The sequence below is a fragment of the Pipistrellus hanaki genome, assembly GCF_964339955.1.
Source record: "Pipistrellus hanaki genome assembly, chromosome: 14".
Taxonomy (NCBI): domain Eukaryota; kingdom Metazoa; phylum Chordata; class Mammalia; order Chiroptera; family Vespertilionidae; genus Pipistrellus; species Pipistrellus hanaki.
In genome coordinates this window covers 16955194-16981413 of record NC_140516.1, presented here as the reverse complement: position 1 = coordinate 16981413, position 26220 = coordinate 16955194, and the positions used below count along the sequence as shown (strand labels likewise).

The 26220-nt window shown below is 54.7% G+C and overlaps 1 protein-coding gene across 9 annotated transcripts in view; it reads left to right on the top strand.

The window, feature by feature from the left end:
• PALD1 (phosphatase domain containing paladin 1) overlaps positions 1-16999 on the top strand; it is a 68126-nt gene extending 51127 nt beyond the window's left edge. For all 9 annotated transcript variants that reach the window (XM_084903690.1, XM_084903696.1, XM_084903692.1 and 6 more), the window contains 5 exons: positions 285-425; positions 657-728; positions 4785-4925; positions 13667-13822; positions 15188-16999. In XM_084903690.1, the coding sequence (XP_084759816.1) occupies positions 285-425; positions 657-728; positions 4785-4925; positions 13667-13822; positions 15188-15340 (663 nt within the window). In that variant the 3' untranslated portion in view covers positions 15341-16999. The remainder of the gene's footprint in view (positions 1-284; positions 426-656; positions 729-4784; positions 4926-13666; positions 13823-15187) is intronic.
• The last annotated feature ends 9221 nt before the right edge of the window (positions 17000-26220 follow it).

Sequence of the window (26220 nt, the reverse complement as noted above, 5' to 3'; positions counted from 1 at the left end):
GTGTTCTGCCTGGTGGACGGTGGGCAGCAGAAGCCCACATTGGAGCATGTGTCTGTTGGCTTAAATGTCCGTCCTGGTCCTGGGGTGGGGATTATGCTGTCCACGGGGTGTGACATGCTCGTGGTCTTGTGTGCACTGCAGTGAGTTGAGTGTGTGTAGACAGGTTGTGAGCCTGGCACAGAGCCTGGCATGGGGTTAGCACTCCCTTTTGGGGGGTGTGCCACCCCGGGGAGTCTGTGCAGCCAGGAGCAGCCACTGACTCAGACCTTGGTCTCCCCACGCAGGATTTTGACCGGCTGTTTGAGGTCCTGCGGGGCGCCCTCACCAAGGACGCGGGCGCCGGCTTCGTGTTCAGCTGCCTCAGTGGCCAGGGCCGGACCACGACGGCCATGGTGGTGGCTGTGCTCGCCTTCTGGCACGTCCGCGTACGTGAGGCCTCGCGTGGGGGCCGCGGTCCGCCCAGGCAGCGTGGGCACTGGGTGCCTGGGGACACCGGCTATGCCAGGAGGGTGCAGGGGTAGAGCTGATGCCTGGTGTGTCCACACATCCTGGGCAGAGGGTAGTGGGGGGCAGACCCCTGGCAAGGGGCTCGTGGGCTGAGGGAGAAGTGCAGCCTGGGAAGGAGTGCTCCCATCCCAGCAGCTGTCCTCCCTCAGGGCTTCCCTGAGGTGGCGGAGGAGGAACTCGTGAGTGTGCCCGATGCCAAGTTCACCAAGGGGGAGTTTGAGGTGAGCACGCCCAGTTCGTTCCCCTGGAGATGCCTGGGGGAGGGGGAGGGCACGTCTTGCTGGCAGGTCGGGAGGAATTTTCAGAGCTCTTAATGCTGTTTCCTCTTCCACTTCATCACATCAGTGCTTCTCTGTTCCCATTTCACAGGTGAGCAAACCAAGGTGTGGGGCAGCTTGGCTCTGGGGCCCTGGCAGATAACCATGGGTGATAAGGGGTCTGGATGCCCCTCATCCCGCCTAACCCTATTGCTAGGTGACTGTCTGTCCTGAGGGAGTCCACTGGCCACCTTCTTGTCTGGGTAGCATTGACACCCCCCTCCTAGGCACCTGGGATCCAGCTGTGGTGGGCGACCTTGGTGCGGGGCTCTGGCCTGCCCAACCCCAACCCCATTTCAGTTCAGGACACTGGATGGACAGCCACTGACCTTTCCCATGTATTATGCACCCACCACATGCATGTCGTCTTCCTAGACACCAGGCAAGTAGGTGGCAGTGTCTCCTCTTACAGGTGGGGATGTGGAGCTCAGAGCTGGCGCGTGGCTGCCCGGTGTCAGCATTGTGGTTGGCTCCTGCCTACCTGCCCAGCCTAGCCATGCGCCCCTCCCTGCCATCCTGCCACCCTGGCTTTCTCGCGGGTCATCAAGGCACTCTCAGCTTCCGGGCCTTTGCGAATGCTGTTCCCTCACCTGGCCCTTTTCTCTCTTTATTTTTACCGATGCTCTTCTTCTTATGTTTTTGTTGTGGTAAATATAAATAACACAGAATTTACCATTTTAACCATTTTTAAGTGCACAATTCTGTGGCCTTAAGTATGTTTTTGTTGCACAACCATCACCACCATCCAGAGCTTTTTCTTTTCTTTCTTTCTTTCTTTCTTTTTTTTTTTTTTAATATACTTTATTGATTTTTTTACAGAGAGGAAGAGAGAGGGATAGAGAGTTAGAAACATCGATGAGAGAGAATCATTCATCAGCTGCCTCTTGCACACCCCCTACTGGGGATGTGCCCGCAACCAAGGTACATGCCTTTGACCGGTACCTTTCAGTCTGCAGGCCAATGCTCTATCCACTGAGCCAAACTGGTTTTGGCCCATCCAGAGCTTTTTCATCATCCCAAATGGATTAGCCATCCAACAGTCACTCCCCATCCTCCTTCCCCCCAGTTCCTGGTAATCACTGTTCTATTATCTGTCTCTGAATTTGACTGTCCAATGTGCTGCATATAAGTAAAATCATTTGTAATACAGCACTTCATAGTAAGCATTTGTCATTTTGTGTCTGTGTAGTTCACTTAGGATAATGACTTCAAGGTTCCTTCATGTTGAGCATGTATTAGAATTTCCTTCCTTTTAAAGGCTGACAAATATTCCACTAGATGCCTATACCGTATTTTGTTTATCCACCACCTTTTGGCTGCTGTGGATAATGCTTCCATGAGCATGGGTGTACTGATATCTGAGTCTGCTGTCAATTCCATAAGCGGAATTGCTGGGCCGTATGGTAACTGTAGGTTTAACTTTTGAGGAACTGTTTTCCACAGTAGCTACACCATTCTACATTTCCACCTGCAGGATGCAAGGGTTCCAGTCTCTCCACACCCTTGCTAACACGTCATTTTCTGTCTTGTTTTGTTTTTTAAATAATATCCATCCTAGTGATTCTGAAGTGGCATAGCATTGTGGTTTTGATGAGCATTTCTCTAATAATTACTGGTGTGGAGCATCTTTCATGTGCCATTAGGCTATTTGTATATCTTCTTGGGGAAATGTCTATCAAGTTCTTTGCCTGTTTTTGATTTGAGTTGTTTTGTTGTTGAGATGTAGGAATTCTTTTAATGTTCTAGATATCAATCTTTTACCAGCTATGCGATTTGTAAGTGTTTCCTTCCATTCTGTGGATTGCCTTTTTACACTGCTGATAGTGTCCCTTTTTGCTAACGTTTTAAAATTTAATGTTCAGTTTGTCTATCTTTTCTTTTGTTGCCCCATGCTTATGTTGTTCATATTCAGGAAGTCATTGTCAAATGCAGTGTCATGAAGATTTTCCTCTGTTTTCTTCTAAGAGTTTTATAGTTTTAGCTCTTAGATTTGAGTCCATTCTGAGTTAATTTTGCATATGGGGAAGCTGGGGGTTCAGGTTCATTCCTTGGCCCGTGGACATTCAGTTTTCCCAGCACCATTTGTGGAAAAGAATGTCCTTTCCCCACCGGATGGTCTTGCATCCTGGTCAATAGTCATTTGATCATATCCCTGAGAGTTTATTTCCAAGCCGAATCCTTAGTCTTCATGTCAGTCAGATGTGATACTTAGACCTCTTTTTACGCACCCCCAGCATTTTGCTAGGAGCTGTGTGCACTCTCTTATTCACCCTTTACAGCCCCCAAGAGTTAGTGCCCTTGCAACTCTCAATTGACAGGTGAGAAAACTGAGGCACAGGGAGCTAGGCTCATCACCCCCTAGGCCATATCAGAGAGGTGATGGGGCTGGAGCACAAGCCAGGCAGTGGACCTCAGAACCTGTGTTCCAAAGTTATTTGACCCAAAGATGCCCCTAACACCCTGTCCTCACCCATCCCAAGACATTCCCCTGTCCAGACCAGCTTCCTTTGCAATTAGTTTGGGCCTATTGAGCCCACAGCCTGGCAGGGAGCATCACATATGATGTGAAGAGGGCTGGAATAGGCCTTGGTTCTGAGGCTGAGGGCGCAACTGGGGGAGCCCAGGAGGGCTTCGTGGAGGAGGTGACATTAGAGTACATTTCAGGAAGATGAGTGAGTTCGTGGGTGAGGAGGATTAGTGTGCAGAGGAGATCAAGTGTGCGAAAGTGCGAGTCTGGAAAGGACAGGGGCTGTTTAAGGTTGCAATTGGCAAGCATGAAGGTACTGGGTCTGAGGTGGGAGGGCCTAGATTGTGAGGACTCCGAAGGGCTACACTAAGTGCTTGACCCTGACCTTGAGGCTATCATGGAGGCAGAGGAGGTCATGGTCATTGGGTGGGGGCTTAGTTGTGTGGAGCAGGGAGTGAAGAGGAGAGGCGGGGCCTGAGTGAGGAGAGGAGGGGCTGGGGGACCAGCAGGAGAAGCTCAGCTCTCATTGGTAGGTCTTGGGGCAAGAAAGGCACCCAGGATGAGCGTGGGTTTCTGGCTGACAGTGGTGATAGCCAAGGAGATGAAGAATTCCTGGGGAGGAGCAATTTAGGGGAGAAGCTAGGAGTTCCCTTCATTGATTTGAAAAAACTGCAGCTTCTTCCCAGTTACATTCCCACAGGCCCTCTCTGGCTCCCAGAGAGGCGGCGGGGCTGCCACCATGGGGTGAGAGGCAATGGAGACTGGGATTGGCGCTGGCTGTGGGGGTGCCTGATCCACAGAGTTACCAGGGGGATGACTAGGGGGAAGAGCCCTACCCTACAGAGGGGCCTTCAGAGGCCTCAGTTTCCCTAGGAATAAAGGGGGGTTTGCATCAGAGAGGGATCCATGCTGGGTTCCCCGTACTTGGGTGTCCCCGAAATGCCTGTGGCCTCTGCTGGTGGGGGTGACCAGAGCCAGCGAGGCTCCGACATAGACTCATCGCCTGCATTGCCTGCTTACTCACCCACCCGCCTGTGCACACAGCTTTCTGTTCTGTAGATAAGAGTCTGGAGAAGGGTTTTTTGAAACAAGGTTTCTTTCTTTCTTTTTTTTTTTTTTAAATATATTTTATTGATTTTTTACAGAGAGGAAGGGAGAGAGATAGAGAGATAGAGAGATAGAGAGATAGAAACGTCGATGAGAGAGAAGCACCAACCAGCTGCCTTCTGCACACCCCCTGCCGGAATTGAACCTGGGACTAAACCGGTTTCGGCTGAAACAAGGTTTCTACCACTTAGTAAAAGCAACCATCTTGGGAGCCCTGGCCTTAGAAGTATCAGGAGCCCCTGTCCCAGCCCCACCTGAGAACTGGGGTCCGGGCCTGAGCCTTGACGCCAGTGGCCCTGGTGTGGGGTGAGGCTGCTGTTGAGGGTGAGGCCCCCCCTTCTCGGCCCCTTGGTCTTCTCTCTGCTCAGCCCCCTCCTCTGGCGCAGGTGGTGATGAAGGTGGTGCAGCTGCTGCCCGACGGGCACCGCGTGAAGAAGGAGGTGGACGCGGCACTGGACATCGTCAGCGAGACCATGACGCCCATGCACTACCACCTGCGGGAGATCATCATCTGCACCTTCCGCCAGGTGAGGCCCTTCGCCCCCCTCGGCCCGGGACGTGGCCGCTGTGGGCGAGAGCGGCTAGGCGTCCCTGGGGAGCTCCGGGCCTCACCACCACCTGCTGGAAACGGAGGTGTCCCCTGAAATGGAAACACGCCTGGCCCCCCCCCCCCCCCCCCCCCCGTTTGATTCTGGAGCATGTGGTGGAGTGTGTGCAGGAAAGCAGGTCAGAGGGCTCAGCAGCTGGGCCTGGCAAGTGTGTGGCCAACCAGCACGGAACCCTGTCTGCCCAGGTACCCTGTCTGCCCAGGTTTCCACAGGGTGCCAGACATCAGCCCTTCTGCCTCTGTCAGGGGGCCTCGGGGCAGACGGGGCCATTCTGTGGTCCTGGGGGCGGCTGTTAGATAACCGGCAGGGCAGCCGTTAACAGCTGACACGGTGGAGGGACTGGGCAGTAAATCAGAAGGTTTCCGTAAAGGTCCAGATACATGTAAAAATTCAGATTTCCAGCCTGTTTAGAAAAATGGTGCCCCCTTGTGGCCATGGTCCCCAGTGCGCTGTCATACATGGCCCTCCCGGCCCCGTCATGTGACCCGCCGGCAGCCCTGGGCGTTGGACTTTGTGGCACACGGAGCGGCCTATTCCGTGCTCCTCCGGTCCCATCGATTGGTTGGCTGCTGGGGCAGAGGAGGTGCTGGGCCAGGAAGGGGCAGTGGTGGGGGCACCGGGGGCTTCAAGAAGACTGTGCCTGAGGCCTGAAGTGAGTGGGCGTCTCCTTGGTGCCAGCCTTGTGCTGTCTGCTGCTGGCCAGCAATCCCCAAGGGCAGCGTCTGCCTGTGGCCCCTGCGAGAAGGGGCTACCCAAGCCAGCGTCATGCTCTGCCTGCACCGGGCACCCCCTGGTGAAATGGCTGATCCATGCCAACCTTTGCTCAGGGTCATGGGTGGGTGCTTGGCTGGGGCAGGCGATGCTCAAGGTCAGAAGTCAGCTGGAAGAGCTGCCAGATGTGGGTGGAGGAGGTGGCTAAGGAGTTTCAGAAAATGGACTTTCCTGAACTTCGGAAGATGGACTATTTTCCCCAAGGCCCCAGCCAGCTCCTATCTGTTTCTCTAGGGCAGGGGTCTTCAAACTACGGCCCGCGGGCCACATGCGGCCCGCAGAGGAGTCTGATCCGGCCCGCCAGGTTTTTTGGGCAGTGAGCGCAGCGAGGTGTTACAGTAGGAATTAGTAGTTCATATAGTCCGGCCCTCCAGCTCTCTGAGGGACCGTGATCTGGCCCCCACTTTAAAAAGTTTGAGGACCCCTGCAGGGCCTTCACAGGGGTGTGGATGCGGCCACTGGGTGGCAGCCATGCGCTAAGAGACTGAGCTCCTCTGGCTTTCAGAGGACACGGAGGGGGCCTCGCACTGAGGGGGCCGAGTACCTGAGCTTCGGGTTCTCTCTGTAGCTGGAAGCTCAAGGAGTTAGAAGGGAAGCCTAGCCCTGCTTCAAAGCATCAGAGGCCCCCTCCCCACACCGCTCCTTAGGCATTCTGGGTATCTCACCCCACCCCACCTCCAGAGGGGATCACCCTCCCCTCCTCTGAGCTCTGCAGCCACGGGTGTCCGTTGCGAGGCACACAGGGAGGAGCAGGGAGCACTAAGGGGAGAGAGGAGAGGGCCCACGGAACTGATCTGGAACAGTCCCAGCATCATAGGAGCTGGGGAAGGCCCTTCTGGCAGGAGGGGCTCATAGGCAGAAGCCAGGAGGCCGAATGGCGCGAAGTACCCTGTTTCCCCGAAAATAAGACAGTGTCTTATATTAATTTTTGCTCCCAAAGATGCGCTAGGTCTTATTTTCAGGGGATGTCTTATTTTTCCATGAAGAAGAATACGGTACATGTTTATTGTTAAATGAAAATAAAGGAAATTTATTACCTGCATATGGTACGGTACTACGGTAGTTGTCAACACAAACCAGACAAACTGAATCCTACAGTATCAAGAATTTACTCATTTATTCAATGACAATCATGTCATCATCTTCTGGAACATCATCATAACAATCCAATTCCTGAATTTCCTGGTGAATTTCTTGTGACTCCATTTCTTTCAGAATCAGTGGACCAAATCTCTCATGTTTAGCCTAGGGGGGGCCTTATTTTCGGGGGGATGCCTTATATTTCACTCAGAAATATAAGGAAACGGAGGTGACCCCTGAAATGGAAACACACCCGGCCCCAACCCTCCCCCCCTCTCCCTGTTTGATTCTGGAGCACGTAGTGGAGTGTGTGCAGGGAAGCAGGTCTTATTTTCGGAGGATGTCTTATTTTCGGGGAAACACGGTAGGTGTGGAGGCACTGGAGGTGCTTTGGAGCCTGTGAGCACCGTGGTGTTGAGAGCTCTCGGATGATGTTGGGTAGGGAAGGCGGCTCTAACTGGCGATAGAGAGGGCAGGGTGGTGTGGCTGGGGCGATGGTTAGCAGTGGATGCTCCTGCTGCCTTTGGGTTGTGGAGTGTTTCCGGGAGGAGGCAGGAAGAAGAGCCAGTGGAGGGCCCTTCCCCCTCCCCACCATGCCCACCAGCCCCCTATTCCAAAGGCCAGGACGGTGCTGACCTTTGCCATGGGAGGATGGTGGTGGTCATGGCTGTGGGTGGTGATACAGAAGCAGGATGTAGCGTTATTTCTCAGTGCGCCCACCAGGTGGCCCCGGCGAGCTGAACTTGCGCCATGCTGAAGAAGGCATGGCCCTCAGTCACATAACACAGTCAGTCCTTCTCTCCTGGCTGCGTGATAGATTCACCTGGGAGCTTTAAAAAACACCCTTCACTGAACTCCATCCCTGGAGAGTCCGATTTAGTTGGTCTGCTTGGGGCCCAGAGGATGGGTCTTTTACAAAAAATTTCTCTTGGGGATTCCAGTGTATGGGCAAGGTCGAGGACACCAGATCCTCTCAGCAGGGGTCCCCTGCTTCAGTGAACGCCAGGGTCCCCCGGAGGCGTGTTAGAAAGCATGTTGCTGTACCCCAGCGGGGTCTCAGGTTCTGTAAGGCTGGATGTCCAGCAGGCTCCTACGTGATGCTGGTGCTCCTGGTCAGGCACGGCCCTTGTCTCCCTCTGCAGGGGAGCAGCTGGGGTTTTTTCTATGTTGAATATGTAAATCCGTTTCGGGAGTTTGGGGGACAACAGTCACTTTTCTGATTCATGAACGTGATATTTCCCCCATTTATTTAGGTCTTCTTTCATGGCCGGCACGTTTTATAGCTCCCGGAGTGTAAGTTATACACTTCCTTTGTTAATTTTACTCCTACTTCATTGTACTTACGCTATGGTGGATAGAATTGATTTTCCTTATTTCATGTGTTAGTATGTTCATTGCTGTGGTATGGGAATACAATTGATAGCTGTATATTGATCTAGCTTGCATCCTTGCTAAACTTGTTTATTAGTTCTAGTTCTTGTTTGTTTTGGCGAATTCCTTAGAATTTTCTGTATACGAGATCATGTCACCTACAAAGGTGGTTTTACTCCTTTCTTTCCAATATTTATTTATTTATTTATTTATTTATTTATTTAAAATAGTTTTTTCTCGATTTTATTTTTTTATTTTTTTATTTTTTAAAAAAATATATTTTATTGATTTTGTACAGAGAGGAAAGGAGAGATATAGAGAGTTAGAAACATCGATGAGAGAGAGTCATCGATCAGCTGCCTTTTGCACACCCCGTACTGGGGATATGCCCGCAACCAAGGTACATGCCCTTGACCGGAATCGAACCCTGGACCCTTCAGTCCCCAAGCTGACGCTCTATCCATTAAGCCAAACCGGTCTTGGCATAAAATAGGTTTTTCTTGATTTTAGGGAGAGGGAGAGAAAAACATCTGGTGACTGCCTTCTACACAACCCCTCCTGGGGATCAAGCCCACAGCCCAGGCATGTGCCCTGACGGGGAATTCGGCGGTGCCGTGTGTTACCTGGGTTGATGCTCTCTTAACTGAGCCGCATTGGCCAGGGCTGGGTGCCTTTTACCTAATTTTCTTGTCTAAGTGCCCTGGCAAGATCTTCCCGTACAATGTTGAGCAAAAGTAGGGAGAGCAGACACCCTCTCTTTGTCCCTGATCTTGGAGAGAAAGCTTTTAGTCTTTCACTCTTAAGTATGATGCTAACTGTGGGTTTCTTAGTTTGAGTGTTTTTGACTTTTTCGTCCTCCCCGGAGGATATGTTTTATTGATTTTTAGAAAAAGAGAGAAAGAGAGAGGAGGGGGGGAAACATCAATGTGAGAGAAACATCAGTTGACTGCCTCCCGTGTGCTCTCTGACCAGGAATCGAACCCACGACCTTCTGGTGCCTGGATGGTGCTCCAACCAACGGAACCACCTGGCCAGGGCTTGAGTGGGTTTTTTATTTAATTTAATTTATTTTTTTATGAGTCGATGTAAAGTATTTTAAAAATACTTTCCTATGTCTCTTCTTATGATTATATAGTTTTTGCCCTTTATTCTATTGCTAGAGTGTATTGTGTTAGTTGGTTTTTGGATTTTAAACCAACCTAGCATTCCTGGGATAAATCCTATTGTACTTGGTCATGGTAAATGATCTTTATATATTTTCTGCATTTGGTTTGTTGCAGAGTTTTTGCATCGGAGACATGAGAGAGATTGATCTGTAGTTTTTTTTTCTGTTTTTTCTTTTTTCTTTTTTTCTCTTATGATGCCTTTATTTGGTTGGTGTTAGGATGGTACTGGCCTCGTGGCATGTCAGCCTCTCACTCTCCCAGGTCGGGGACGGAGGCATGTGAGGATGTGAGGTTATCACAAGTGTGCAGTCAGCTTGGGCTGGCATAACCAAGTACCGCAGGCTGCGTGGCCGAAACCACAGAATTCTATTTTCTCACAGTTCAGGAGGCTGAAAAGTCCAAGACCAAGGTGCTGGCGGACTCAGTTTCTCGTGCGGACCCCTCCTGGCCTGGGTGCGCTGCCTTCTCACTGTGCCCTCCCACGGCCTTTCCCGGCGTGCGTGTGGACAGAGAGAGGCGAAGGGGAGGGGGTGGGCTCTCTGGGATCTCTTCCTTTATGTTTTAAAAAATATTTTTATTGACTTCAGAGAGGAAGGGAGAGGGGGAGAGAGAGAGAGAAATATCAGTGAGAGAGAACCATTGATTGGCTGCCTCCTGCACACTCGCCACCGGGGATGGAGCCTGAAACCCAGGAATCAAACCTATGATCTCTGCGTTCGTGGGTTGACGCTCAGTTACTGAGCCACACTGGCCAGGCCTGTTCCCTCCATTTGTGCATTTGAGGAAGGGAGACCCTTGTGCTTGCCCAAGACCACACAGCTAGTGGGTGGCAGGAGGAGAGAGAGCCGCCAGACCCGGACCCCCACAGAGGCCCTCCTCACCTGCCACACTGCCTCCCCGGGACCGGGTTGGACTCCGATGATCAGGTCTGGATGGAACGGGCTCACCCAGCGCGCAGTCGGCAGTGGGCCCTGGACAGGCCGGCCCCCGTGGGTGCCGGGCAGACTGCAGGTTGGAGAGGCCGGAAATGCCAGTGCCCTGGCCACCATTCCCGGGCCCCTTCTATTTCAGGGGTCAGTCCCAGTGGGGGACCAGGAGGTCTTGCCCGCCGCACCACAGCTAATGACAGCCTGGCCTGCCAGGCCATTTAAAAACAGCTCCACTATTTTTACCGGCAGAAGGTGGCTGGCCCGGCCTCCTCCCCAGGCAGGGCCCACACGGGTGATTTTAAGGAAGCCAGGGCCTCGGTAGGAAGACGGGTCATTCCTCAAATCACAGACTTCGATGGGGCAGGATGTGCCCACGGAACCTTCTGGGGAGTGTCCAGGCGTCATCTGTAGCCGGTGGTCTGCGTTTAGAGATAATTCTACCCTGCCTTGCCAGGGGGCTCAGGAGGAATCGCTCGGCCTCTCCACCATGACTACTGTGCAGACCCGAGCCTCCGTGGGGTCTCGGCCGCAGGCCGCGTCCCCATGGGAGTGGGGGTGGGGTGGGGTGGGGGCATTGAGGGGACGGCTGGTGTGGCCTGTCCGGGAGCCGCGCCGAGCTGGGCCATTTCTTCTCGCTGTTTCTTTGGGAGGAGTTCACAGTGGCTTTTCTCCGGGGGGACCGCTGGTGACTGCCTTTCCTTCTAAGGAAGTGGTTTCACACGGGCCCCGGGCCTCCGGATGGAGCTTGGGGAGCAGCATCAGGGATGGGGTGAAGCCCTGTGGCACGGCCGGTGGTACCCATCTGTGGCGGCCAGAGCTGCGCTGTGCTGGCCACGGCGTGTATTTAGGTCAGATCCTTTTGTTTTCTGTCCGCGGCCTCGTTCTAAACAAAGTTGGTTGATGGTTTAAAGCACACATGTCAAACACAAGGCCCTCAGGCCAAATCCAGCCCGCCAGGCCTTGCAATGTGGCCCGCACCGCGCTGTCATCACTGCACTCCGCTGTCAGTTTATGACATTGTCAGTTTATGACTGTTCAGTAAACCATTCGGCCCGCGATTTAGGCTGGATTTTAGATTTTGGCCCCTTCTCTGATTGAGTTCGACACCCCTAGTTTAAAGCAATAGGTACCCTGATCTGTCTCCCAGCAGTAGCCTGGGGCCATTCCCAACCTCAGATCCCCAGAAGCCTTCACTGCCCCTTCGGCTGAGGGTCCAGGCTCGGCCTGGCCCTGGGTGTGCCTCCATCCTCCCCTCCCCGCTGCTCTGAGCTCCTCTCTCTGTCTGCCTGGAGATACCTCCCTCTTTAACACCTTTTCTCCCCCTCACAGGGCACCTTCCTGCCCCCTCTCTCCTAACCCACCTCAAGCACCACCTCCTCTTGGATGCCCTCCCCAGTCTAGCTGCCTGCCCTGCCTTCATCCCATGACCTGGCCCCTCTGTCTCCTGCCCCCCTCTCCCCTCACCCCAAACACCTCCACCTGCGTCTCTGTGGGCAGGGCCTGGGCGTGGGCCGTTGCCCTGCCTCCTGTTCCATGGACGAACAGACCTGTGGGGCTCTCCATGGTTTCCCGGTGCTTCCTCGTACCTTACGTGAGCAATCCCACCTTCTGGGGGTGCTGAGAGCTTACGTGGCAGAACCAGGCCCAGAACCCAGCCCATGTTTCCCAGGGAGTCCGAGCCCTGGCTGTCCTGGGCCCTGCCCTTGCCCACCTTCCCCGAGGCCTGTGGGTAGTGGGTCAGTCACCGTCCACTCACGCAGCCCGGGATCGGAGACGGCAGAGGCCCGAAGGCTGGGTTCTCTGAGGCAGAGGTGGGAGGTGGGCGCCCTGCAGCTCCTGGTTTGTAGGACTGTGGCCGAATCATGTCGAGGGGGAGGGGGGACGGCACCTGGGAACCTTCCTGCAGCAGCTGGAGGCTGACCGGGAGGCTGGAGTGTGTGTGTGTGTGTGTGAGAGAGAGAGGGAGAGAGAGAGAGAGAGAGAGAGAGAGAGAGAGAGAGAGAGCGAGCATGAGCCAGGAAAGGCTTCAGGCTGTGGCCCAGGGGCTGGGGGACAGTCTTTCCTGGTCCCGGAGGCCTGGGCTGGCTGTGCCCTCCCACCCGTGTCCCAGGAGCCCGAGGGGATGGCCCCTGGAGTGGAGACAGCCTGTGGGCCCTGGGTGAGACGGGGTTGGGTGCAGAGAGGCATGGTGGTGTCTTCAGGGTGGACAGCACCCTGTGGTGGGGGAGGGCACAGCAGGAGTGGGCAGAGAGACCCTGTCGGGGAGCTGGGCTTGGCCCGGCCTGCCATGACCCCTGCACCTTGAGAGGCCCCTGCCTCCTGCATTCGTCCCCAGACGTCTCTGTGAACAGGTCCCACCCGAAACCTTCATGTGCCCGGAGCTAGGCCATGTGCTCCCTCTGAGCCCCCGAGGGAGGGCGGGGTCCAGGCTGTGCCCGCAGTCAGGGCCTGAGAGCTTCACCTTGCTGACCACTGTCCGGCCACCGATCAGAGATGGTGAGGGAGGGCGCCTGACAGCGTTCCCACGGCAGCCTGTCCTGTCCTCGCCCTCAGACAGGACCGTGGTTACCATTTCAGCGAGGAAGTGGGATGACCTGTCCACACCTCCTCGGGAGGAAGTGGGTTTCGGACGCCCTTGTCCTTGCTGTCTGAATCCCTTCCTCCCATCTCCCCCTGGTGCTGAGGTGTGAATGTGTGTGTGTGCATGTATGTGAGTATCTGTATGTATGGTGTGAGCGTACATGGTGTGTGAGAGGTGTGAGTGGCTGTGTGTGGGGTGTATGTGGTATGTGTGTGTATGTGTATCTGCATGTGTGTGTGGTATGATATGTGTGGGGTGTGAGTGTGTGCTGTGTACGGGGTGTGTATGTGTGTGGTATGAGTGAGTTTGTAGTGTGAGTGTGTGGTGTGTATGGGGTGTGTGTGTGTGTGTATGGTGTAAGTGTGTGATGTGTGTATGTGATATGATATGTGTGGGGTGTGTATGTGTGTGGTGTGTAGTGTGAGTGGTATGTGTGGTGTGAGTGAAGTTTATATGTGGTGTGAATGTGTAGTGTGTATGGTGTGTGTGGTGTGAGTGTGTGAGTGTGTGGTATGAGTGTGGTGTGAGTGAGTGTGTGTATGTATGGTGTGTGTATATGTGGGGTGTGCATGTGTGGTGTGAGTGTGTGGTGTGTGGTGTGGGTGTATGGTGAGTGGTGTGTGTGGTATGAGTGTGTGTGGTGTGAGTGGTGTTCATGGTGTGAGTGTGTGAGTGTGTGGTATGAGTGTGGTGTGAGTGTGTGTGGTGCGCGTGTGTTGGGGGGGAGGACCTGTGCTGACCCCCGCCTGGCGCCCTCTGCAGGTGAAGGCAGCCAAGTCGGAGCAGGAGGCCCGGAGGCTGCAGCTGCGGAGCCTGCAGTACCTGGAGCGCTATGTCTACCTGGTGCTCTTCAACGCCTACCTCCACCTGGAGGGGGCGGACTGCTGGCCCAGGCCTTTCAGCGCCTGGATGCGGGAGGTGAGAGGGCGGAGGCGAGAGAGGGGGGAGGCAAGAGAGGCGGGAAGTAAGAGAAGGGGAGGTGAGGGGAAGAGTGAGGGGGGGGCAAGAGGGGAGTGAGGTGAGAGAGGGGGGCGAGAGAGGGGAGGCTAGAGGGGGGAGGCGAGAGAGTGGGGAGGTGAGAGAGGCAGATTGAGGCTGCCTGGAGAGGTCCCTGTGGGTGGGAAGCCTTCTCATCTCTCTTCTATTTGGCTGAGATTTTGTCTCGTTTGACCTGGGTCGCCAGCAGGGTGTCTGCACTTGGCAGGCAGTAAGTATGAAGAGTGACCGAGTGGGTGGCTGAGTGCATGAGGAGGCAGGAGGGGACCAGGTGTGTGGTCAGGTGGGCCCTGCTCTGTGTGTCCCCAAGGCAGCCTTGCCTGGCCTCTTCATGCCACTCTGTGCTCAGCCCGCACCCACTCTGCAAAGGGCAAGGTGCATGGAGGCCCAGCCCCTGCCGCCTGCCGCCTGCCGGCGCGACCCTGGGCAAGTTAGTTAACCCCGTTAATCTGCTGCCTCGATGTTACAATGGACATACGTTGCGACTGTGGGCACCACCTCAGAGAGGGGTGGTGAGGGCTCCCTCTGCCAGGCGCTGGGCCAGCGGGTGACTCACAGGGGACTGCTGCTCTCCCATCTGCGAGGAGCATGGAGCACATGGCGAGTCTGGGGCCCGGGCTGCCTCCTGCCAGCTCAGCGCTCTGGCTGGGTCCCTCCCAGCGAACTGCACATGTTTGCATTTAAAAAAAATATATATATTTTATTGATATTTCACAGAGAGGAAAAGAGAGGGATAGAGAGTTAGAAACATCGATGATGCCGAAACCAGTTTGGCTCAGTGGATAGAGCATCAGTCTGTGGACTGAAAGGTCCCAGGTTCGATTCCGGTCAGGGGCATGTACCTTGGTTGTGGGCACACCCCCAGTAGAAGGTGTGCAAGAGGCAGCTGATCGATGATTCTATCTCATCGATGTTTCTAACTCTCTATCCCTCTCTCTTCCTCTCTGTAAAAAACCAATAAAATATATTAAAAAAGAAAAAGAAAAAGAAAGAAACATCGATGAGAGAGAAACATCAATCAGCTGCCTCCTGCACCCCCCCCCCGCCCCCCCACTGGGGATGTGCCCACGACAAGGTACATGCCCTTGACCGGAATCGAACCTGGGACCCTTCAGTCCGCAGGCTGATGCTCTATCCACTGAGCCAAACCGGTTTCGGCACGTTTGCGTTTTGTGACGAGGTGGCAGCTCTGGCTCCAGAGAGGGAAGGAAGGCACGGAGGGGGCAGGGGGCCCGAAGGACACCCTCCCTCCCTGGAGTGCAGCCCCATCTCCTCTGTCCTCCCCAGGTGGCTGCAAAGGCCGGGCTCTATGACATCCTCAACCACCTGGGCTTCCCCGAGCTGCAGGGCGCGGAGGACCTGCCCTTCTCCGGGCTGCGCTGCCGGTGGCAGGAGCAGAGCCACAGCCTGGAGCCCTTCGCCGCCGGGGACTTCCTGTAGGACCGATCCCCTGCCCTGGCCCCTCCCGCGGGGCCCCTCGGAGGCTGGGGTGCCCTCACTGAAGTGGCCCTGAGCGGACAGTGCCCCAGCTTCCGAGAGACAAGGCTGGGTGGGACCTGCTTTGCGAAAGGGCTTTTTACAGGACAGTGAGCGCACAGTCCTATACGTGAGTGACAGTCTGACAATGGCCTCAGGAGGGCCAGTGCAGACCCTGCAGCCTGCAAGCAGCTCACTCCCCAAGTTGCCAAACAAAGCTACTTGCCATGGCCACTGCCCTCCTCTCCCTTCCCTTCTTCTTCCCCTTCCCCTCTCCTTCCCCTTCCCTCCTTTCCCCTCTCCTCCCCGAGCAGGTCGGGCGGCCCCTGCCCAGAGCAGCGGCCAGGGTTGGTTTCCTGTCATTCCTTCACTGCTCTCCCTCTGGCTTCCCCCCTTCAGCTGCCTGGCACTGCCCTCGGGGCCCCTGGCTCCCTGGGGAGTGGACAGCCCTCTGGGTGGCTTTGTGACTTCAAAGGCAGCTTTACTTCGTTTTCTGGCCTCTCCTGCCCGTCTCCGACCTGGAGACTTCAAGAAGTTCAACCCCATGGCGTGTTGGGTGCTGCAGGGGCCTCGGTCTCTCATTACCCCACTGCCCCTCTGGGGGCTGGCAGGACTGTGGAGTTTGCTAAGCAGCCGGAAACACCAGGGAGTCCCTCTCAGGGGAAGAAAGAGCTTCCGGAAGGTGGAATGAGCCAGCTCCATTTGCCCGGGAGCCCAGTGGGAGGTGCTGAGTGAGCCACAGCACCCAGCCCTGGGCCCTTGGCACCTCCTCCCGCCGCCAGCCCAGGGTGGCCCGTGCCCCGCCTGCTGCCGCAGGGACCCTCGGGCGCGGCGACCTGGGCCTTGAGCCAGCAGTGGAGCGTGAGCGTGGGCTAAGGGGGGGCCGAGGGGTCCCCTGGATTGCAGACCATTCTTTCCGAGGACCCCTGAGCCGCCTTCCAGGGGGAGCGGAAGGGGCCACGCACTGCTGACCTAGAGCGTCTGCTGTGTCCGGAGACGGGAAGCTGCTCCGAAGAGGCAGGGGAGGCAGGGTGTGGAGCTGAGCCTTGCAGCCCTTCCTCCGGGGCCGGGGCTGTGGACACCCAGGGCTGACCAGCGGGGAGGCTGTGCGCCTGGCCTGGTCGCCGTGGCCCGCGGGCCTGTCTGTGGCTGCCTACGTGCTCTCCTCCGGAAGGACAGGCGGCTGTGTGCCTGGCCACGGTGTTTGAAGAGGGGGGAAGAGGCTGAAGTGGTTCGTGTCCACCTCGTATTGGGAAGTGTTTGACCCTCCGGGCTGATTTCTTTTTTGCAAAACTACTGTATGTCTTCTGTTCACTACCTTTCCAGATGGGTTGTTTTTGTTTTTGTTATTTTTGCATGGGTTGAAAAGTTTTAGTTTCTCTGCAGATTCAGTCTAGAGGAGGGGTCGGAGACCGGGACTGAGCTGGGAGGGAGCCTGCGTGTTCTTGCTGCCGGCCCTGACTCTCAGCTGTGCTGGGACCACTCGCCGGTCCCGTCACCATCTGCCAATGGGAGAATAATACTTGCCTACCTACCTCACAGGGGTGTTGTGAGGATTCATTTGTGACTTTTTTTTTTTTTTTTTGTACAGAGCTTTTGAGCATTAAAAACAGCTAAATGTGACGTGCGCCTGGCTGCTGACTTGTCCTTAGTGTGGGCGGGTGTTATAGAACTGATGCATGCTGGGGTCCCTGCTCCCCCAGAGTAAGGGCAAGTGGGTGGGGTGCGTGGAGAGCATCTACCCTGTGGGGTCCCCAACCTCAGAAAAGGTGGCTTTTGTTTCTAGTCACCCCTTTTCTTCTTTCACATTCCCTAGTGTGCCTTCCCATGTCACTCAGGATGCCCAGAGCTGTCCTGCTGAGCCCTTCTTGGAAGAAAGCATCATCACAGGAGAATTCATACTAAAGTGTGAAGGACTGCTATATCCAGGGAAATGAGACAAGGTGGAATTTCAGGGGCTATGAAGGAGGGTGGACCTCAGCCTCCATTTCTTCCCCCTTCCAGGTTCTGCTAGCCCTGTAGGGCCTGGGTGCATGAACATTTGCACTGAGCAATGGGTGTGTAAAGAGGCAGAGGCGGGAGTGAAGCAGAGGGAGCACTGACTCTGACTCCCACCCAGATTCTTCCAGGATTAGGGGAACCAGGCCCCGCGGGATGCAGTTCTGAGGTCCGCTGGGGGTGAGCGGAATGGAGCTCAGAGCCCCATGCAGCCGGAGGTGGTCGTCTTTTCAGGCTGGGAGGGGGGGCCTCCAGGGCTTATTTCATAGCACGTCGTTATTTCCCATGATGCTTTGTGTGGTTTCTGAATGCAAGTGTGGAGGTGTGAGCCCAGGGCGTGTGCGTGCGTGCATGCGTGCGTTCGTGTGTGTGTGTGTGTGTGTGTGTGTGTGTGTGTGGCAGTCCTCACTTCTCTGCCTGGAATCAGGGGTCTCGGTGGGGGTGCACAGGAGTGGGTGATTTGTTTGTGGGTGTGTCCCCCACGCTCCCTGCCTGCTCCAGCCTGCAGGGGGGGCGGGGTGCAGCAGTGACGGGGACAGCCCTGGCCCACAGCGCAGGGGCTCCTCTGGCCAGTGGCACCCTCAGCCTCTGACACGCGAGCGGCTTCAGGACGGCGCCTGAGCCACAGTGAGTACCTTGTCAGTCTCTCTGCCCTTGCTCAGACGTAGTCCCCCACTGCTCACCCACACGCCTTGTCTGAAAACCACACAAATCTTAACACACGTGTGTTCCTGTGTAACCCAGCCACCTCTCAAGATCTACAGCCTGACCTGTGGGTTATGGTTCATGTTAAGATTTGTAAACAGTACCTTTGAGAAGGGCACCGTCAAACACACATCTCTGTGTAAGTATGGTTGGCGCTCCTGGGACTGCATGTCACTGAAAGCAGCCCCGGCAAACGAAGGTTCGGTGAACGTGGTCAGTGGAAGGTCTCGTGGGAGACGTGGGAGGGGGGCAGCGGGCTGGGACGGCCGGACTCGGGAACCGGCCTGCAGGCCCTCCGTGGCAGCCACCAGCGTGCACCGCGCTGACCCCGGAGAGCCCGCTACAGAGAACGGTTCACACAGCCGCCAGCTGCTGCGCCTGGGACCTCAGACCCTGCTCCCCTGAGCGTCTCTCCCCTCAGTCACCGCTTCGGACCAGGACTGAGCTCCGCGATTCCTGCCCATCCCCGTGCTCCTCCTCAGCTCCTGTGGGGCCTCCCGTCCGTCTGCCTAGAGGTCCTGGAGTCCCGGGCAGTGTGGGGCTCTGCCGAAGGCCCTCTGCCACCGTCTCTCCCTCCTTCCCCCTCCCAGAGGCTCCCCAACGCATCTCCTGCACATCAAGTCCCTCCTTGGTGTCTGCTGCTCTGAGGACCTGAGCAGCACCCTCCCTCTTGCCTGGACCCCTCTGGGCGGCTGTGGTGCCCTCTGAGGGAGGTCACTGCCCATCACTGCCTGGGGAAATGGCCGCCCTGGTTTCCAGTTTCATACGTCATCCTTCTCCCAGAGGAAGTCACCTTTCTCCCTCTCGCCCTGTCCCCCATCTCCAGTGTGGGCACCAATCTGTGCACTGTGACCTCGGGGTGGAGGGGAGGGGAGAGAGGGGGGTTGTAGTGAGCTGAGTCCATACTCCCCCTCTGCCTCTGCCGGTGCCAGCCTGGTTATTTCCTGAGTAAAGGGGTTGCCGCGTGAGAGGGTTTTGAGATGCGCCTTTATTTGTCCTGAAAGGTCTGTTCAAATAGCAGTTACTGAGCACGCTGCTTTCCAGCGCCTGCCCGCACTGCCTCTTACATTTCTAAAAAAGGGTCTTGCCAATTTTGTGGTTCAAAATAGAATTTCATACTTACTTAACTTTATATATATATTTTAATATATTTCATTGATTTTCCACAGAGAGGAAGGAAGGAAGAGGGATAGAGAGTTAGAAACATCGATGAGAGAGAAACATCGATCTGCTGCCTCTTGCACACCCCCAACTAGGGATGTGCCCGCAACCAAGGTACATGTCCTTGACCGGAATTGAACCTGGGACCCTTCAGTCTGCAGGCTTGACGCTCCATCCACTGAGCCAAATCAGTTTTGGCACTTTATATTTCTTTTAAATGAGCAGTGAGTCTGAACATCTTTCGTGTTTATTGGCCATATGTATTTTTCTGTCATAGGTTGTCTGTGTCCTTTGCTGACTTATTTTTATTGACTTGTAAAGCTAACAATAATGCAACGTAGGTAAGAAATAGTGTCCCAGGCTTTACAAGTCAATACAATCGCTGGGGGCACTTCATTTCTTACCTACGTTGCATTATTGTTAGCTTTAAGATATCACTGGACACGCGTGCTCCCCCAGAGCCGGTCCTCTCTGAGCCTCTGTGCCCCGGAGTGCCCCTCAGCAGCCCTCTGCCAGGCCAATAATGGCCTTTGCCCATTTCACTGCATTCTCCATCAGAGCACCTGCCTTGTCAGACACGCATCCTCCTGTCCGGCCTGCCAGCGACAGCACCGGTGAGGACCACGGTCCCCGTGTGCGGGCGGGATGTCGAGGCCCAGCGAGTGTCTGATCGCCAGCTGTAGCTCATTCCAGAGGGGGACGTGGGAGCAGCTCTGGGTGCTGGAATCCTCTCTGACAGTTTCCATGATGGGGACAGAGCTGTCTGCTTCGGGAAGAGTGTCCTTGCTGTGGCGGGTTGGGGGGGAGGGGGCGAGGGGAAAGCATGACTGCTTTGAAAACCCTCCCTCAAGGTCTTCTTGTGGTTCTCGGACTCGATGCTGCTCAAACCCCCGTGTGCTTTCAAGAGTTTGCCCTCAACACCCACAAGAAAGAGCATTTCCTCTGAGTCACACGGACGGATGATCTGTGACGCGGGCCTTTTAAGTTTCACTTTGTGCTTCTTCTTGGCTTATTCTTTCCTTTTCCTACCACCCGCCCACCTCACCCATCAACACACCCTGCGTGACAACGTGTGGACGCAGCCCCAAGCAATTTTCATTCTTCCTTTGAACTAAACGAGGCCGTCTCTGGGCCGAACCACACACCAATAGTTTATGAAAATACCCGTTTTCCCCACTCCCACCCCGATGTTTGAGGTCACCGGTCTTTTTAATTTTTGCCAATCTGATAGAAAAAACAAACCCGTCTTTTATTTTTAACTTAATGTGACTTTCTCAATTACTAATGAATTGGGACAGCTTTTCCTATTTTTATGGGCCACTTGGATCTAATCTCTATGTACTTGCTTGTTTTTCTACTGGGTTGCCTTTTTTAATATTAGGCATAAATTTTTAGTACAGTCTGTTTCGTATATAGATATAGATATACAGCCAAGTCTTTATACCAGTTTGTCTTGAACTTTTTTGTTGTTAATCCTCACCCAAGGATATTTTTCCATTGATTTTTAGAGAGTGGAAGGGAGAGGGAGAGACACACAGGGAGAAATATTGATGTGAGAGAGACACATCAATTGGTTGACTCCCACATGTGCCCCAACCAGGACCCATGATCAAGCTAGCAACCTGACCGGAATTGAACCCCGGGGCCCTTCAGTCCTCAGGCCAACACTCTATCCCCTGAGCCAAACCAGCTAGAGCTGTCTTGTAACGTTTTTAGAGTGCACTTTGTCAGAGAGAAGGCATGTTATTTTGCAGTCAAATGAATGCATTTTGTATTTTGTGTCTTGTGTAAGCAGATCTCTCCACCCGAGGTTAGACACCCATTTCCTATGTTTTCTTTGACTGCTTGCTTGCACAGTGTTGTCTTCCATGTGAGTGCTTTAATTCATCTGGGATACATTTTAATGTGTGAATGACGTGAGGTGGAGAATACAGTTTTTTTTTTTCCAAATGGATATCCAGTTGGCCCCATGTTATTTATTGAAATCCTTGAACTACAGCCTCATCATTAGATCCCCATGCATGCGTGGGTCCGTAGAGTGGACATGTGGTTGTCATTGCCCCCAAATCCACTCAGTCCCGGGGACCATAGCTGACTTTCCATCACCAGGAAGCACAGGGCTCCCTGAAAGGCCCTGTGTGGTTCTGGGGGACCCCTGGGTGGCGGTTTCCCCCCTCCCCACCCCCCGGGCAGGTGCCACAGGTTGTTTGCTGGGCTTTGAGATGGGATGAACGCAGATGTGTGGATGTGTCTCACGTGGGGGGGTTATGTCTTTGTCAGGTGGATTAAGTCTCTCCCGCAGGTTTTGGGAGAGAATCTGAAGAACGCAGGCTGAGTGGTCAAAGCCACCTGCTGCCCCTCCTCCCCTGGAAGGGAAGCCCCGGTGTGTGTGTGTGTGTGTGTGTGTGTGTGTGTGTGTTTCTGTGGAAGCCCTTAAAGGAGGGCGGGCCAGAGGATCTCTGAAAGCATTGGGTGGAGGGAGCCAGGGCCATGCGAGATGACCCTCTCCCCGAGGCTGCCTGGGCCTCTCCATCTCTCCCTTCTGGTCCATTCTGACTGGCCCTTGTCCCACCTGCCTCGGATCCTCATCAGCGCACCGGCTGCCTTCTCTCCGCCGGGCCCACTCTCTCCCTGGCCCAGGACAGCGGGATCGTGGCTTCATACAGACCTTTTCCAGGGAAGGTTGCTGAGGAGGAAGTCGGTCTCAGCAGGATGTTGGTGGGGAGGGGGCGGGGAAGGCTGCAGCGTGCGGGCTGTGGGGGGCTGTTCTGTCCCCACGGCTCCGCGCACAGCACCGTCTCTGTGGGCGCTTCTTGAGTGAACAGATGCTACTGAGCATCTACTGTGTGCCTGGCAGATTGCTCCATTCCTCCGGCCTCGGTTTCTTTGTAAAGTGGAGTGTGATGCTTCCCGCCCTGGACACCCTGGAGCATGCGCAGGCCTCCCAGCTGTCTCTGGGACCCGAGGCAGGACAGGTGTCACCCCGTGAGCAAGGCCTCTTTTCTTTTCTTCTCTTTTTAAAATATATTTTATTGATTTTTTTTTACAGAGAGGAAGGGAGAGGGATAGAGAGCTAGAAACATTGATGCGAGAGAAACATCCATCAGCTGCCTCCTGCACACCCACCACTGGGGATATGCCCACAACCAAGATACATGCCCTTGATCGGAATCGAACCTGGGACCCTTCAGTCCGCAGGCTGATGCTCTACCTACTGAGCCAAACCGGTTAGGGCAGGGCCCCTTTTCAGTGCTGCTGTGCCTTCCTGTTTGTGGCATTTCCACATCAGATCCTCTCCCGAACCCCTGGCTTAACTGTTGGTGCGTCTAGGCGACACCCTGAGGAACTGGGGACGCAAGGGGAGCCTCAGCGAGGAAGGTCACTTGGCAAGCGAGGGTGTGGCCCGCCGCACACATCTGGAGCGGGGCAGCCTTGGACGTGTGTGCACTCCAGATGGTACCAATCAGGGCTCCTGCCCAGCGTCATGGATGCAACAGAGACAAGAAACAAACAAATGCTTTTTGGGGGACATGACTAGGGAAGAAATGACCAGAACTTCTAAGTCACTGAACCTCCTGAAGGAAAACCCTCGTGTTATTTCCCCAGACACTACAGAATAAGCTACTGCACCGCCCAGCCGGGGTCCCCGCGGCACCTGCGGAGATAAGAATCACCAGGGGGTCACATACGGGTTATAAGCGAATTTGCACAGTTTCCGTGGTTTCCAGAGGACTTGCGAGCAGATTGGGCTCTTCACAGAGGTGTAGGGCCCCTGCCATCCCATCTGCCCTGCGCGTTGGTGCAGCAAAACGAAGTCTTGTTTTGCTTTTAAAATCACAAACAGATGTTGATGTTTAGACTGTGGCTCCGGCTTAAACACAGGCTTTCCTATTTCTCTTCTGCCCAGCTCGCTGTGTAAGGGGCAGGAGGGGTCCCTGCCCTGGGCGGCCTCCAGCATCCGCCACCCCCTCAGCTCGGGCTTCCAGGGAGGGAGGGCCCTGGGAACGGAAGGGAGTGGGGCTCTTGCTAAAGAGTGGGGCCTTCCGGGCTGGTCTGCACGGCCTTGAGAGAGACCCTCTCCTGTCCTGCCCGTGGGGGCCTTACCTGCCAGCTGAGGTGTTAGAGAGGCAGAGAGGAAGGTCCGCATGCCAGCTCGGGGTCCTACTTCCTCCCTCACGCTCCCGACAACTCCCAGTCCAGCCTCCCGCCCTCTGCTGGCCCACTGGCCGCAGCACCGCTGGTGGGACTCTCACCTTCCTAGCGCTCAGCAGCTGGGGGGCTTGGTAAGCTATCAAACCTTTCTTCGCTTCAGTTTCCTTCTCTGTAAAACGGGCTCTTAGGACGATGAAATGAAATAGTGCCGTTTTCTCAGGGCCTGTCCCCTGGCGGGCCCCGAAGACACGGCAGATAAAGGCGAGAACCAACAAGAAGCCTGAAGTCCCTTCTCACTTCGACGCGCCGAGTCTGTGCCTCTTTGGCACACGTCTGAGGGCGGGACCCCCGGGCTGGCTCTGATACGAAGCCCCTTCCTCCAAACACAGGGCTCTTTGTGTGGTGGGTCTTACACTGTTTTGAGGTAAAAGGGGAACAGTTGGGGTGCAGTCGGCTTTTCTGTATGGGGGACAGGCAGTGGTGGGGGCTGCTCCCGGGCATGGGTAGGTGAGGAGGGAGGAGCCAGGAGCTTTCCTTCCAGCCCAGCCTCTCCTCAGGAGCAGGGCTCCGGTGCCCTCATGTTCCCTCCCCCATCTCCCTCCTCCCTTCCTCTCCAGTCTCATGGTCCCTCCACCCCTACCCCAGGCCAATCTGTTCTCAATCATGCTAATTAGCTTTGGTCCAACGAATGTTTTCTTTCTTTAAAAATATTTTTTATTGATTTTTTACAGAGAGGAATAGAGAGTTAGAAACACTGATCAGCTGCCTCCTGCATACCCTCTACTGGGGATGTGCCCGCAACCAAGGTACATGCCCTTGACCGGAATTGAACCTGGGACCTTTCAGTCCTCAGGCCGACGCTCTATCTACTGAGCCAAACCGGTTTCGGCCAACAAATGTTTTTTTGTTTGTGATTTCTCTTTCAGATCAGGCTAGGTGGGAATTCTGAGATGACAGCCATGGCTCCTACCCTGGATGGGTTCATAGTCCTCTGTGTATGTGTGTGTGTGTGTGTGGGGGGGCGGGTGTATACATGCAAACATTCATTCATTCATTCAACAATGTTTATTGAGCACTTACCCTGCTCCGGGCTGGGCCTCTGCTAGGGCCTATGGAGACAGTGATGAAGAAGACAGAATGAGATAGTCCACCAGGCAAGAGGACCCCAAGGCCCAGTAACAGGTGCCCACCCATTCAACTTTCTTCTTGCTCCTTATCCTCACTGGCTGGTGACTATGGATCCACGATCAAGTCCTGATTTGACAGGTGGAAAGGCAGGGACAGGAAGGCCAGGCAGAGAGGGTGACTAAGAAGGTAGGAGCAGGCTGTGGAAACAGTGTGGTGGTTTCTCAAAAGGCTAAACAGAATTGCCATATGACCCAGCACTCCAGTCCTAGGTGTATGTCTGAAGGGAGTGAAAGCAGGGACTCAAACATTTCCTGGTGCCTCGGTGTTCATAGCGACATTATTTACCATAGCCCAGACGTGGAAACCACCCAAGTGTCCATCAATAGATGACTGGATAAGCAAAATGATATAGCCCCACGACGGAATATTACACACCGTGAAAAGGAAGGGAGGCCTGACACATGCTCCAACACGGATGGACTTGGAAACATCATGCTAAGTGAAAGAAGCAGGACCCAGGAGACAGATGCAGGGTAGGGCAAAAGTAGGCTTACAGTTGTTCTAAATTGTATGGAAAACAATACAACAATTAATAAGTAGCAATACAAGAATAAACTCTGCTTAGCTGTAACTGTACCCTACTTCTGCCCACCCTTGTATTGTCTGATTCCACATAGAGGAGGTGCCTGTAATAGGCAACTTCATACGATGAAAAACAGAATAGAGCTTACCAGAGGCTGGTGGGGGTGTGTGTTAGCGCTAGCTTACCGAGGGAGATGAAATCGTGTCAGGAGTACACAGGGGTGATCCTTACACAGCACTGTGAATGTATTCAACGAACTCACACTTACAAGTGGTTACAGCGATTAATACTGCACCGTGCATGTTTTATCACGTTTTTAAAAAGCAACGGCAGGGTGGCATGGGGAGACGGCTCCTCCTGGGAGCACCCCCTAGCACCGGGCCCTGTCAGCCGGGGAAGGCCTTGTGGTGAGGACGGTGGAGGAGAGGCTGTGGAAACACATTCAGGAGCCAGCGCGGTCTGGTGAGGAGGTGCAGACAAAGGGGAGGGGAAGCTTTCTGTATTTCTCATGTCCACAAGGGCCCGAGTCCCTCCATGCTCAGGCTCGTTGGGAGGATTAAATGAGCGGATGCATGTACAGTCCTTAAAGCACTACTTTAATCCCTCAAGAAACGCTCTTTTTTTGTAAAAATGTTTTCATTGATATTTAGAGAGAGAGGAAGGGAGAGAGAGAGAGAGAAATATCGATTGGCTGCCTCCTGTATGCCCCCTCACCGCCCTCAGGGGATGGAGCCTGCAACCTGGGCATGTGCCCGACTGGGAATCAAACCGGTGACCTCTTGGTGCATGGGACGACACTCAGCCACTGAGCATCACCGCCGGGAAAGAGACGTGATTTCTTAGTATTTCGTCGGTGGTGTCAGTGAGAGAGAAATAACGGCAGTGAAGAGGCCGGGCAAGGGAGCGGGGTCTCTCTCAACTACTCCCACGTGGGAAAACGCTTTACAGAATAAAAGCCCTCGAAGTGCCACGTTACCACGGGGAGGGAGAGGCCCGGGTGGTACCGACGTCCTCCGTTATGACCACCTCCCGACGGTGGAGGGCCTCGGCAGAGGAACCAGTCCGAGAGCTGATGCTGCCTGTGAGTAGAGAGGAACGGGAGACCCAGACGTTTGCC